The following is a 15,362-nucleotide window of genomic DNA, read 5'->3' as shown; positions in this document are numbered from 1 at the left end:
ATGATATGTGTGGATCTTCTAGGGTCAGTGTTGTAGCTCCCTGGTCCCTTCTGCCATCGAGGGCCGGCTCCCTTCACAGGGCAGCTCCTGTTCCCTTTTGGCAGAGCTATTGTAGTACATGCTTCAACCCCTTTTCTGGATTGGGTGATACTTGACCTAGTGCTGTCTCAAGTCACTTGCACTTTTTATTAAGCTCTTTATTTTTTTACTTGGAGTTGCAGGGAAGACAATAGGAATGGAGTAAGACTGAGAAATCAACATTTCAAGTGTTAAGGTATGAAGTGATTACACCTGAATTGGGTTGCAGGTAGGGGACAGTGGCAGTAGAAAGGAAAGGTATAATTGGAGGAGACATGAAGTTGGTGAAAGAATATGAGAGCAAAGGAAGGGAAGGAGTCATGACTAAGAAAAATGATACCATTGACAGAAATCTAAAGGATTAGCTGGGAGTGCTCAATTATAGGAGCTACAATTTTGATTGGAGATTTTTAAACCGTTTTCAGTTTGAGGCTGTGGTGGAATATCCATTTGAAATGCCTACATTCAGATGGAGATTTTAATACCGGTACAGAGATAGAGTGAAGGCAAACAGGAATTCATTATCTGTAACTCAAGAATACTGGACTGAAAGTAACTAATGTGGATATCTGCTAGGAGTTGTTGGTTCAAATTTTCAAAGTGGATGAATTCTAGGAGGGAAAAAAGGGTGAAGACTGAACCCAGGAGAATATGAAAGCTGGATAAAAGGATACTCAGTATTTGCTTAGTGCTTTTCTCTTGACAAAGCATGGCACACGTTCTCTAATGATAAAACTTACTTGCTCTGTGCTGGAGAGTCACAATGCCTTTGTATTACTTAACTCATTTAAATAGATTCTTTATCTGTTATCTGTTATTTTGGTCAGCTCTGAGTTCACCTTCAGTTGCTATAACATTGACTGGTTATGATGATTAAAACCACTTCATTAGTTTTTAGATTGATTTCTAAATTAATACTTCAAATTCGGCAGCAACACATTCACAAGTTATATCTCACAGTGACTTACTTCAGGGAGAACTATACAGGTGGCTAATGCCCCTGTGTGAGAATTATTTTATCTTAGATTTTAGAATACAGCATGCTTATGAGGCCTTTATAACTTACTGCATTAATTTGTATTGTGTAAACCAAGCCTTTAATACTAGTGTGGGCTTTGTCTTCGTTATAATATATATGCAGCAAGAAAATGATAATTTCTATTTGGTGCTTTGGAAATATGTTATACAGATAGGTAATGTGTAGGATTAAGGCCAGCGTCTGTGCTAGTTGATGCCTCAAAGGACAGTCTAAACTAAAAACCAGAGTACTTAACAAACTGGTCCTCTTAGAATTATTCTTCCCCATTTTCTACACTCCTAGAAGAATGTTCCTCAAATATAGTACTAGTTTTATTAGATCACCTCTGTACTTTAATGCAATACTCGAGAATCTACTGTGTGCTAGGAACTGTAGTATAATCAAGTATACAAGTCCATCATGATTTATGGTGTCATAAAATTCATTCTTGCATATCATTCCCAGGTTCCACGTGACAGTCTCTTATCATTTTTCAGAATCCCTGACCAATGCTTCCATCACAGACCGATGTGAATATGTATCTTTCTGTTATTCAAAAATTTTATATTTTTGTTTTCCATAAATACACCTTCCATCTGGAATTCTTTCTTTCCTAGTTTGTGTCAAAACTATGATCTGCCCCCTTTTTTATCCAATCTTATATGACACTGGTAGCTCATCTCTATACATGCTTTGTTGATGTGTGACGAAAAGAAGTTGACGGTTCTTTTTCATCAAGATTGCTGAAATATTTTATATTTATCTGTCTTAGGATAATTTTTGAAGTTGACTAATTTTCAGAAAATGACTAAAATAGTAACCCTCATAAACAGCATAAAAATATATTCTAGTTGTTGAATTCGTTTTGTCAATGTTTCTTTTATGACCCGGGCAGTGCATATGGGCTCCATTTGAGTTGCATTGAGCATTGTTTATTCTTGATGAGAATGTTTGAAAATCACCATGGTACTTCCTGGATTTTTGCCTGGATGAAAAACAGATTCCCGCCAGGGATCTTTAACATCCAGCTTTAGGAGCCTGGGCTATAGATAGAGTTTTATAGATAGGGTTTTCCTTGTCAGTAAATTGTTATCATCGTTAGTGTGAGTTGTTTTATAATCTTTCTCTTCTAGTGAAATATTCCTTCAGTATTTTCTGATAGATTCTTGAGAGTGTCTTTTGCCTCTCATGGAACTGAAGGAATTCTAAACAATTCAGTTGAATTCTAACAATTTAAACTTGTATATTTTATACCCAACATCTCATAGAGGTAATTAAGGAATGCAAACTGCACCTGAAGTGAAGTTGTGTGACTGAATTAAAGGAGGAAAGGAGAGTAAGATTTGTAGCACCCTCCTGGTTGTGGCACACTTGGATTGCCTGTCTTATTTGTTGTGGGGTTTTTTTCCCCCTTTCAAAGAGTTATTACTGGTAAATTTGTGGCCTTAATTATTTCATATCATGGAGTATATGCAAATACATATGAGGTCATGGTTTACAAAACTTTTTAAATTTTTTACAATTTTGATGTTTTCGCTTTTTTAGATGTAAAACGAAGACCAGGAACAGATTTGAAGCAGTGCAGAGTGAAGTGGTGCCAGTCAGCATGTCAGAGGCAGAGCACATAGCCTCCATTTCCTCTGATAAAAATATCGGGAAAACATTTGAATTAAAGGAAGACTCCTGCAACTTGTTGTCTGGTGATGACAGCAGCAGCTTAGAAAATGAGTCTACACTGCCATCATTAAACTTTGATAAAACTTTATGTCAGCCTAATGAACACAATCAGATTGAAGCACAGGAAAACTATATTCAGGATCATGGTGGAGGTGAGGATTCTTGTGCTAAAACAGACATATGCCCAGAAAATTCTGAACAACTAGCTAATTTTCCCGGTGGAGGTTTTACAGAGCAAGCTTCAAAAACAAATGAAACTGAGCAGACAGTGACACAGATATTGGCGGAATTGAGGTCATCTACATTTACAGAAGCAGCAAATCAAAAGACTTATTCAGAAAGTCCTTACGATACAGACTGCACCAAGAAACTTATTTCAAAAATAAAGAATGTTTCGGCGTCAGAGGATTTGTTGGAAGAAATAGAATCTGAGCTTTTATCTACAGAGTTTGCAGAAGAACACCGAGTTCCAAATGGAATGAATAAGGGAGAACATGCATTAGTTATGTTTGAAAAATGTGTGCAGGAGAAGTATTTACAACAGGAGCACACCATAAAGAAGTAAGGTTTTAACATTTTCGTGCCACCCCCCTCCGGTTAGGATTAAAGATTGAATTCTTTAAAGGAAAGTATCATCTTGGAATTCCATAATAGGAAAGTATCATCTTGGAATTCCATAATAGTCATGCACGTTGCAGTTCATCAACAAATATGTGCTGAATAATTGAACAAATGTCAGGTTTGTCTAGTTACTTAATATATGCCTAAAGGAATAAATATTAATGTGAATTCATTAAAGATCTAGAAATATTTATAAAGACAAGTTTTTCAGTTTTGAAAGAATGTAGAGCATAATATTGTTAAAACTATGAGAAATTCAAAAGGAAACAAGTCATGCAATTAAAGATTTTCTTAAAATTCCCATCGTAAATCCATTGGTTTTAAAAATTAAAATTTAGAGAATTGCTTAGTTATCAGTAATTAAGAATATAGTTATTTTTAGACTTCTCTTGGATTGATGGTTAATTTCTATTTTAATGATGGTTTAATTTTATTTCATCTTAATATTGTCCTGTATTTTTATTCTAGATTTTTTTATTTAAGTGATGCAAATGTTTAGACAGTCTTTTATAACCTTTAAGAAAGGAAACCTTCTTAACCTTCACTAAAATACAGACCGATTCTCTTTTTTTAAAATGATACTTAAAAAAAATTTGGAATGGGAGATATATATGTAAAGAAAGGAGTGGAAGCAGTCTATATACTAGAGGAGGGTGACAGAAAAAAATATAATCCAAATATTGCTAGATAGGTAACTGGCTTTTAATGATCTCTTGCTTCCACTGTTTACTCTTCTAGATTTTTTTTTTTTTTTTTAAGTTTATATTGAGGGAGAGAGAGGGAGGAGGAGCAGAGAGAAAGGGAGAGTGAGAATCCCAAGCAGGCTCTGCCCTGGGGCTTGATCCCACACCCATGAGATCATGACCTGAGCCTTAACCAACTGAGCCACCCAGATGCCCCTCTTCTAGATTTTCTTCCTCAGTGGATCAGTCTTCCCCAAACCAGCTTACCCTTCATTGGTTTATCCAGTGAACTCGAATCTCTTAAGCATCCAAAGCCCTTCTTTTTTTCTATTTTCAATTTTTATTTTAGATTGTGACAAAATACACATAAGATTTACCATCTTAAATATTTGTTTTAAATGTTTATTTTGAGAGACAGAGGGAGTGTGCACAAGTGGGGGAGGAGCAGAGACAAAGAAGGAGAGAGAGAATCGCAAGCAGGCTCTGCACTGTCAACACAGAACCCAACGCGGGGGCTCTATCTCCTAAACCATGAGATCATGACCTGAGCTGAAATCAAGAGTCAGATGCTCAACTGACTGAGCCACCCAGGCGTCCCCATCTTAACTATTTTTAAGCATACAGTTCAGTAGTGTTAGGTTTATTGTTGTGTAACCAGTCTCCATAGCTTTTTCATCTTTCAAATGTGAAACCCATACCCAAATGTGAAAAGCATACCCATTCAACAGCTCCCTATTCTCCTGCCCTCAGCCCCTGACAACCACTGTTCTACTTTCTGTTTCTAAAATTTATCCGTGATACTTTATATAAAGTGAAATCATAGTATTTGTCTTTTTGCAGTTGGCTTATTTCACTTAGCGGGTGTCCTCAAGGGTCATCCGTATTGTAGCATCTGTCAGAAATGCCTTCCTTTTTACGTGTGAATATTTTATGTATATACCATATTTTGCTTATCCATTCATCTGTCAGTGGACATTTGGGTTGCTTCCACATTTTGGCTATTGTGAATAATAGTACTGTGAACATGAGTGTACAAATTCTTCTTGAGACTCAAGTCTTCTCTTAAAAAAAAATTTTTTTTTTTTTAACGTTTATTCATTTTTTGAGAGACAGAGAGGGACAGAGTGGGAGCAGGGGAGGGGCAAAGAGAGAGGGAGCCACAGAATTTGAAGCAGGCTCCAGACTCTGAGCTGTCAGCCCAGAGCCTGATGTGGGGCTCGAGCTCACGAACTGCAAGATCATGACCTGAGCTGAAGTCGGACGCTTAACCAACTGAGCCACCCAGGTACCCCGAAACTCAAGTTTCTTCTTAATACTACCCTAAAACTTGGGCGCCTGGGTGGCCCGGTCAGTTAAGTGTTCAACTCTTGATTTCGGCTCAGGTCATGATGTCATGGTTCGAGAGGTTAAGCCCTGTGTCAGGCTCTGTGCTGACAGCACGGAGCCTGCTTGGGATTTTCTTTCTCCCTCTCTCTCTGGCCCTTTCGTACTGTTTCTCTCTCTCAAATAAATAAACTTAAAAATACTACCCTTGGGGTGCCTGGGTATGGCTGCTTCTCATATCCTTACTGGACTGCTGCTATTATGAATAAACTATATGCTTTTGTGCTTAGACCTTCAGTGCTTTTACCATTGTTGATTTTTAGGGTAACTTCCTTATTTTCCTTTTGTACTGTTCTTTCAGACCCTTTTTATTTTTTTAATTTTATTTTTTATTTAAAAAAATTTACATCCAAATTTGTTAGCGTATCATGCAACAATGATTTCAGGAGTAGATTCCTTAGTGCCCCTTCCCCATTTAGCCCATCCCCCCTCCCACAACCCCTCCGGTAACCCTCAGTTTGTTCTCCATATTTATGAGTCTCTTCTGTTTTGTCCCCCTCCCTGTTTTTATATTATTTTTGTTTCCCTTCCCTTATGTTCATCTGTTTTGTCTCTTAAAGTCCTCATATGAGTGAAGTCATACGATTTTTGTCTTTTTCTGACTAATTTCACTTAGCATTATACCCTCCAGTTCCATCCACATAGTTGCAAATGGCAAGATTTCACTCTTTTTGATTGCTGAGTAATACTCCATTGTATATACATACCACATCTTTATCCATTCATCCATCGATGGACATTTGGGCTCTTTCCATACTTTGGCTGTTGATAGTGCTGTTATAAACATGGGGGTGCATGTGTCCCTTCGAAACAGCACACCTGTATCCCTTGGATAAATGCCTAGTAGTGCAATTTCAGATCCTTTTTTTGAGATTGTCTCTGATGTGTCTTCCCACTTTGCTCAGATCTGGACTCTTCACTTTAATGCCCCTCTTGTAAATCGTGAGATGTTGTACATTAAATAATAATAACAGCAAATACTTACACGCTGTTGATTATATGCCTGGCACTTACATATATTAACTCATGGAATCACAATTCTTTGTCGTATGAACTATTATTCCCATTTTTCAGATGAGGTACCCGAAGCACAGAGAGATTAAGTCAAGGTCACATGCTAGTAGATGCCAGAGTTAAAATCTGAGCCTAGTTAACTTTGGCTTCAGAAGATTTTTTTAATGTGGTTATCTGAAATGAACTAGTTGTATTAAATTTATCTAAAAATATTAGGAATACAGTAGAAAATTCTTTTTGCCCCATCCTGTCTGAACAGTGGCCGCGCGGTAGACTGGGGTAAGCACAGTTGTGGTCAGAGGCCTGCTGTTGGAGAGTCCCCCTTCCACTTGCAAACTCTGTTTTGTGGTTCAATATCAACCTTTCTGAACCAAACATTTTTCATGTCTGTGAGGGGGATGATATCTGATGGAATTGTTTGTACACATTAAGACATTTAAAAATACTAGATATTATTTTTAACTAAGTTCATCTTTTGTTATACACATAATATTTTATTATTATTATTTTTTTTAACATTTATTTAGTTTTGAGCGAGGGACAGAGCATGAGTGGGGTTGGGGCAGAGAGAGAGAGGGAGACACAGAATTTGAAGCAGGCTCTGGGCTCTGAGCTGTCCGCACAGAGCCCGATGCGGGTCTTGAACTCATGAACCATGAGATCATGACCTGAGCCGAAGTCAGACGCTTAACCAACTGAGCCACCCAGGCGCCCCTCACATGATATTTTAAATTCCAAAGAAAATGCTTTGTGACTTGGCTTGGCTCTAGAACAACTATTTTTTTTCTTTCGCCTTCATTTAATATTCTATAAAGAAAATTACTTTTCAGTTCCTTTGGTTTAAATTTTCCTGAATCAATCTATTTCCAAATGTCTTTGTTTACACATCCATGTCTCTATTTTCTAACATCAGTATATTGTCCAAGGTCCCAACCAGAATTCTTAGGAACAGTTGTGCATCGGATGTGACAATTGGAGGGTTTGCTGCTCTGCACTTCTGCCTCGGTAAATTGTTTACTTGTGAACTATAGCCAGGATTCTTGTGTTGCAGGTAGTTTTCTGCAACAACTTGAATGTGTACCTAAACAAATAAATAATCTAAGTTAAACCACTGTGCCAAAAAGGCTTGAATAAACTTGCATGCTACATTCTTTTCCTTCCCAAACATTTGTGTGACTTGCTTCCTCACTGTATACCTGTGCTCTTCAGAGAGGCCTACCCTGCCTTATCTAAAATCGCTGCTCTAGTTGCTCTCTGCCCTCATGCCCTCCTTTAGTTTTCTTAAGAGGATGGGATCACTTCCTGACATTTTATTATATGTTGTTTATTTTCATTTTCTCCCTTTGAATGTAAACACCGTGAGGGTGCAGATAGTTTGCTGACATACTTCTAGCACATAGAACGGTATAGGGGGGCTCCTGGGTGGCTCCATTAAGTGTCTGACTCTTGGTTTCAGCTCAGGTCACAATCTCATGGTTTGTGCATTCAACCCCCATATAGGGCTCTGTGCTGACAATGTGGAGTCTGCTTGGGATTCTCTCTCCCTCCTCGCCCCCCCCGCCCCTCCCTTGCTTGCTCTCTCAAAATAAATAAATAAACTTAAAAAAAAAATAGTATAGGTACATAGTAGGTACTCAGTAAGCATTTGTTGAGTAAATGAGCAAACTTCAAAGTAGGAGAAAGGCTTGGGCTGTGGAATTAGACCTGTAGCCAAATCTCAGTTCAACCACATACTAGTTATATGACCTGGAACAAGTGCTAGGCTTCAGGTTTTTATTTTTTTGTTTTTTTCCATAAGACATAATAATTTCACAGACTTAATAATTTCATAATCCTGAACATTAAATGAAATAACGCACTTAAAAATTAACTTAGTAATTGAGTAGTCAATGTTAAGTAATAGCTGTTGCTATTCTAGGGGTGCCTCAGTGGCTCAGTCAAACATATGACTCCTGATTTCAGCTCGAGTCATGATCTCATGATCTGTGAGTTCGAGCCCCCCATGGGGGCTTGAGAGTCTCTCCTTCTCTCTGCCCCTCCCCTGCTCACGGTCTCTCTCTTAAATAAAACTTTAAAAAAAACTTTGAAAAAATCTAAAATATTAGTTCTTAACTTCCTTAAAGGTCTTATTTTATAGTTCTGAGTTTGCAAGGTTTTGTTTATATTTTTCTAGGGGACTCAATGAAATTTCTGCTTCAACTTTTGTATTTTGTTTTACATATTTTTTATTTTATTTTTTAAATTTTTTTATTAAAAAATTTTTTTAATGTTTATTTTTGAAGGAGAGACAGAGTGTGAATGAGGGAGGGGCAGAGAGGGAGAGGGAGACGTGGAATCTGAGGCAGGTTCCAGGCTCTGAGCTGTCAGCACAGAGCCCAATGCAGGTCTCGAACTCACAAACCGCCAGATCATGACCTGAGCCAAAGTCGGATGCTTAACCGACTGAGCCACCCAGGCGCCCCTATTTTATATATTTTTTATTTATTTCAACTTCTTCTGTAACTATTATTAGAATATCACTGAAATATTCTTAAAATAAAAAGCAAGATTTTTCACCCTCAGCATTGTGGACATTTGGGGACAGATCATTCTCTGTTGGTGGTGGGGCTGTACTGCATTATGAAATGTTTAGCAGCATCCCTGATCTCTACCCAAAAGAATCCAGTAGCAACCCCCCACCCCTGATGGGGTGACCAAAAATGTCTCCAGGCAGATGTCTGGAAGGGCTTTGCCCTGGATTATGAACCACTGATCTGGAGGAGTTCAAATACTGAAGGGATGAAGTGCATATTTGAGATACCCAAAGAAGTAAACTTAAAAGAATTTGGTTTTCTTTATAGGACTATATTTCACTTGATTTGAAATATACAAATTTCTAGCAAGAAGGTAATAGTCTGACCTCTAGAGAATTTTTTTTTAAAGAATAATGTATCATTATGAAAGGATTACTTAGGAATGTTGATGTATTTATCATAAGTACCTGTAATCTGCAGATAGATTCTATTTCACATCTCCAGTTTTAATTATGCTTTACTTATACCACCCTTTTTATATTTAGGTTAATTAAAGAAAATAAGAAGCATCAAGAGCTCATCTTAGACATTTGTTCAGAAAAAGACAATTTAAGAGAAGAATTAAAAAAAAGAACAGAAACAGAGAAGCAGCATATGAACACAATTAAACAGGTAAAAAGACAAAAATCTTTAAAGACTATACTTCAATTTATAAAGTAAATACATTCCTGAAAATTTGTGTATAAATTGAAGTTCTTTAAGCTAAATTGTATTTTAAATGCAGAGGATTGATTGGTATATAAAGCATTCTTTTTTATGAAGTGGAAATTATAGCCTGATTTTTTTTCTCTTATGTAAATTTAAATTCTTATAAGACATGTGAGTGTATTCTATATATAATAGAGATCAGAGGAAAAAAGGATTCAATTTGGTAGTAAGAAAGACTATTACCAATTAAGGGTGGAAGTAATATATACCTTAATGTTAGTATGTGGCATTAGAATATTTTTAAGCTTATAGTTTAAGATGATTCCATTCTCAGTATTATTGTGAACTATACGGTGAAGATTGGCTCTCCTGCTTCAGATTTTATCTGGCTAGCTGGCTTCTCCAGTTTGTCTTTCCTCTTTTTCTTTCCTTTAAACATTTTTTTAATGAACTCTGCATGGATTAGCAAATTGAATATTCAGACTAGTAGCAAAGCTGAGCTGCTCTTTATCTTTCTGAGCTGCTTTTTTTTTTCCCCCCCTGTGGACAGGATTAGAAGCATTTTAGCCTTAAAAGTCTTTCCTTTTGTCTCATCCTTCACCAAAAACTATATGATGAAAATAATAGTAAACAATTCATAATAATAAAAAATTAAACCAAGGTTCATTTGCTTATGTTTTGGTATACTTAGTGCATTATTACAAAGTGATTGTATTTGTACATTTTACTTATTTAATCATTATTTTTATATGCTTTAGAGCTACACCACATGCAAACCAAACTTAGAATTTTAAAGTACGAGGGAGTCTTAATAAAGGGCTGAAGCCACATGTTGGTAGGCAGGTCACTGCTGATGACCAGAAACTTCAGATTGAATAGATGGGAGAGAACCAGAGTTGTTCATTTCATGAACTTGTTATTAGCCACATATAGCCACTGAGCACTTGAAAGATAGCTAGTCCAAATTAAGAAATGCTATAAGGTAAAACAGACACTTAATTTTGAAGACTTAGTATAAAAAAGAAGTAAAATCTCTCAACTTTCCATGTTGATTATGTGTCAAAGTGATAATACTTTGGATACATTAAATTTAATATTTCAGTTTTTGCTTTTTAAAATGTGTCTACTAGAAAATATAAATTATACTATGGCTTGTATTCTATTGGACAGTGTCACTCTAGGTAATTTTGTCATAAGAAAAATTAGTGCACGTGTTCCATAAGCTAACATTTAGGGATTTTTTTTTCAACAGCTTTATTGAGATATAATTTACATACCATACAGTTCACACACTTCAGATGTACAGTTTAATGGTTTTTAGTTGTACATCTTTTACCACTACAGTAAACTATTTTATCACCTCCCAAAGAAACCGCATACCCATTGGTAGTCACTCTTTATTTCCCTCTGAACTCCTTCCTTCCCCGACCCCTAGGGAACAACAATCTACTTTCTATGTGTTTATCTCTTCTGCGAGTTTCATATATATGGAGGGATGTAACATGTGGCCTTTGTGTCTGACTTCTTTCAGCATGTTTTCAAGGTTTCATCCAAGTTGTAGCATGTATCAGTTCTTCATTTCTCTTAATGGCTGAATAATATTCCATTGCATAGATATATAGCATTTTGTTTGTCCTTTTATCAGCTGATGGATATTTGAGTTGTTTCTACTATTTGGATGTTAAGATAATGCTGCTATGAACATTCATGTACAGGTTTTTATGTGATCAATTATATGCTTTCATTTCCCTTGGCTGTATACTTGGGAGTGGAATTGTTGGGTCATATGATAATTCTATATTTAAGTTTTTGAGGAGCTGCCAGACTGTTTTCCAATGTGGCTGCACTATTTTGCATTCCTACCTGCAGTGTATGAGAGTTCGCTTTCTCCACATTCTTGCCAATGTTTGTTGTTACTGGACTTTTTGTTTTGTTTTTGTTTATTTAATGTTTCTTTATTTTGAGAGAGAGAGAAAGAGCATGAGCCAGGGAGGGGCAGAGAGAGAATCCCAAGCAGGCTCCTGCTGTCAGCACAGAACCCAACACTTGGCTGGATTTCATGACCATGAGATCATGACCTAAGACAAAATCAAAAGTCTGACACTTAACTGATTGACCCACCCAGGCATCCCTGGACTTCTTAATTATAGCCATCCTAATAGGTGTGAAGCAGTATCTCATTGTGGTTTTGATTTGCATTTCCTTAATGACCAATGAAGTTGAACATCTTGTATATTTCTGGAGAAATACCTATTTAAATTCTCTGCCCATTAAAAAAGATTTTTTTTAGTTGTCGAGTTGTAATAGTTCTTTTATATTCTGAATAATAAACCTATATCAGATATATGGCTTATAAATATTTTCTCCCATTTTTTGAATTGTGTTTTCACTTTGTTTTTTCTTTTAAGATCTTAATTTTTTTAAGTAATCTCTACACCCAGTGTGGGACCCAAACTCACAATCCTGAGATTGAGAGTCATGTGCTCCTCTCACTGAACCAGCCAGGTGCCCCCTTTTTTCACTTTTCTTGATAGTATACTTGAAACACAAAAGCTTTCAAATTTGATGATGTCCAATTTATCTATTTTTGTGTATGCATGTGCATTTGGTGTCATATGCAAGATTCCATTGCCAAATCCAAGATTGTGAAGATTTACCCCTATGTTTTCCTTTAAGGGTTTTATAATTTGGCTTTTATATTTAAGTTTTAATTCATTTTGGGGCACCTGGGTGGCTCAGTCGATTAAGTGTCCAACTTCAGCTCATGTTATGATCTCGCGGTTCCTGGGTTGAAGCCCCACATTGGGCTCCGTGCTGAACACTTGCTCAGAGCCTGGAGCCTGCTTCAGATTCTGTGTCTCCTTCTCTCTCTGCCCCTCCCCAGCTTGCACTCTCACTTTCTCAAAAATAAATAAATGTAAAAAAAAATTAATAAAGGTTTTCATTTTGAGTTAGTTTTTGTGCATAGTATCATGTAAGGGTTCAGCTTCATTCTTTGTGGCTATTCTGTCGTCTCAGAATCATCTGTTGAAAAGACTGTTCTTTGTTCTTCCTCCATTGAATAGTTTTGGCATCTTTGTTGAAGATTGTTTGATATATGGGTTTATTTCTCGACCCTTAATTCTGTTTCATTGATCTCTTTGTCTTTTGTTCCAGTAGTACCAACACTACCTTGGTTACTGTTATTTTGTAGTAAATTTTAAAATGGAGAAATGTGAGTTCTTAAACTTTGTTCTTTTTCCTTCTTTCTTTAAAGTTTATTTATTTACTTTGAGAGAGTGCCAGCAGGGGAGGGGCAAAGAGAGAGAAAGAGAGATCCCAAGCAGACTCCACACTGTCAGCACATGGCTGGACAGGGGCTCAATCCCACGACTGCAAGTTCACAACCTGAATGGATATCAAGAGTTGGACATTTAACCAACTGAGCCATCCAAGAACCCCTGTTCTTCTTTTTCAAGATTGTTTGGCTGTTCTTAATTCCTTACATTTCCATATGAATTTTACTCTCATGTTGTCAATTTCTACAGTGAAGCCAAGTGGGCTTCTGATAGAAATTGCCTTGGATCTGTAGATTCATTTGGGGTGTTTTACCATCTTAACAATAGTAGGTCTTCTACTTACATGGATGTCTTTCCATTTATTTAGATCTTTAATTTCTTTAAACAGTGTTTTGTGGTTTTGATAGTGTAAGTTTGTACTTTCATTAAATTTGTTCCTAGAGTATTTATTCTTTCTGATGCTATTGTAGATGAAATTATTTCCTTAATTTCATTTTCAGGTTGTTAATTACAACTGTATAGAAGCATTTAATTTTTCTATATTATGTCCTGTAACCTGCCGAGTTCATTATTCTAGAAGGTTTTTTGGTGAATTTCTTAGGATTTTTTGAATATAAGATCATGTCATCTGCAAATAGAGAGTTTTACTTAATCCTTTCCAATCTGAGTGGCTTTTATTTCTTACCTAATTGCCCTCCCTGTCTAGACCTTCTAATATGGTATTGAATAGAAGTAGCAAGAATGAATATCCTTCTCTTGTTCCTGATCTTAGGGAGAAAGCTTTCAGCCTTTCACCATTAAGTACAAAGCTAGCTGTGGGTTTTTAACAGATGCTCTTTATCAGGTTGAAGAAGTACCTTTTTATTCCTACTTTGTTTAGTGTTTTGTGTTGTTGTTTTTTATTTTGCTCAGTGTTTTTTTGTCATGAACAAGTATTGAATTTTATCAAATGCTTTTTGTGTATTTATTGAAGTGATCATGTGTTTTTGTTCTATTGATATGGTACATTACATTAGTTGATATCTGGGTGTATAATGCCAGCCTTGCATTACTAGGATAAATCCCTCTGGGCCATAGTGTATAATTCTTTTTGTATATTACAGAATTGGTTTGCTAGTATTATATTTTCCATTGACTGAGGATTTTGGTATCTACAGTGATAAGAGATACTGGTCTTATAGCCCTTTTTCTTGTGATTTCTCTGGTTTTGGTGTCAGAGTAGTACTGACCTTATAGAATGAGTTGGGAAGTGTTTCTTCTGTTTTGGGGAAGAGTTTGTGAATAATTGGTATTCCTTAAATGTTTGGTAGAATTTATCTGTGTAGTCTCCTGGGCTTGAATATTTCTTAGTGGGCAGGTTTTTGTTTGTTTTTTTTTTTACTAATTCAGTCTCTTTACTTATTATAGGTCTCTTCAGATTTTGTTTTTTTTCTGTTCTTAAGCCAGTTTTGGTAGTTTGTGGCTAAGAATTGTCCATTTAGTTCATCTAAGTTAAATTGGCCATAATATTCATTCATACTGTTTTATTTCTGTTACTTCTGTAAGATCTGTGTGCCCCTCTTTCATTTCCATTTGAGAAGACCCCCGCCCCCCACCAGCTTCTTTTTGGTCAGTCTCCCTAAAGGTTTGTCAATTTTGTTAATCTTTTCAAAGAACCATTTTGTTGAATTTTCAGTTTTTCTATTTTCTATTTCATTAATTTTCATTCTAATATTTATTTCTTTCCTATTGCTGGCTTTATTTAGGTTTTGTTTCCTTTTCTTTTTCCAGTGTCTTAAGATAGAAATTTAGATTATTAATTTAGGATCTTCTATTTTATTTTATTTCATTTTATTTTATTTTAATTTAATTTAATTTAATTTTATTTTATTATTTTATTTTATTTTAATGTTTATTTTTGAGAGAGAGAACATGTGTGCACGCAGGGGAGGGGCAGAGAGAGGGGAAGACCAAGAATCCCAAACAGGCTGTGCGCTGTCAGCGGAGAGCCTGATACAGGGCTTGATCACATGAACTGCGAGACCATGACCTGAGCTGAAATCAAGAGTTAGACGCTTAACAGACTGATCCACCCAGGCGCCTCTTTTATTTTTTTAAGATTTTATTTTTAAGTAATCTCTACACCCAACGTGGGGCTCAGACACACAACCCCTTGATCAAGAGTTGCACACTTTAGGTGTGCCTGGGTGGCGCAGTCGGTTAAGCATCCGACTTCAGCCAGGTCACGATCTCGCGGTCCGTGAGTTCGAGCCCCGCGTCAGGCTCTGGGCTGATGGCTCAGAGCCTGGAGCCTGTTTCCGATTCTGTGTCTCCCTCTCTCTCTGCCCCTCCCCCGTTCATGTTCTGTCTCTCTCTGTCCCAAAAATAAATAAATGTTCAAAAAAAAAAA

At 36.5% G+C, this 15,362-nt stretch overlaps 1 protein-coding gene across 2 annotated transcripts in view; it reads left to right on the top strand.

Moving 5' to 3' along the window:
• CCDC186 (coiled-coil domain containing 186) overlaps positions 1 to 15,362 on the top strand; it is a 54,231-nt gene that overhangs the window by 7,272 nt on the left and 31,597 nt on the right. For both annotated transcript variants that reach the window (XM_040486507.1, XM_040486508.1), the window contains exons 2-3: positions 2,642 to 3,334; positions 9,533 to 9,659. In XM_040486507.1, coding sequence (XP_040342441.1) covers positions 2,642 to 3,334; positions 9,533 to 9,659 — 820 coding nt within the window. The remainder of the gene's footprint in view (positions 1 to 2,641; positions 3,335 to 9,532; positions 9,660 to 15,362) is intronic.

The sequence above is a fragment of the Herpailurus yagouaroundi genome, unplaced genomic scaffold, assembly GCF_014898765.1.
Source record: "Herpailurus yagouaroundi ecotype Mexico unplaced genomic scaffold, PumYag 163, whole genome shotgun sequence".
NCBI classification, from domain to species: Eukaryota; Metazoa; Chordata; class Mammalia; order Carnivora; family Felidae; genus Herpailurus; species Herpailurus yagouaroundi.
The sequence above is the reverse complement of the archived record's forward strand: the minus strand, read 5'-3'. Positions and strand labels throughout refer to the sequence as shown.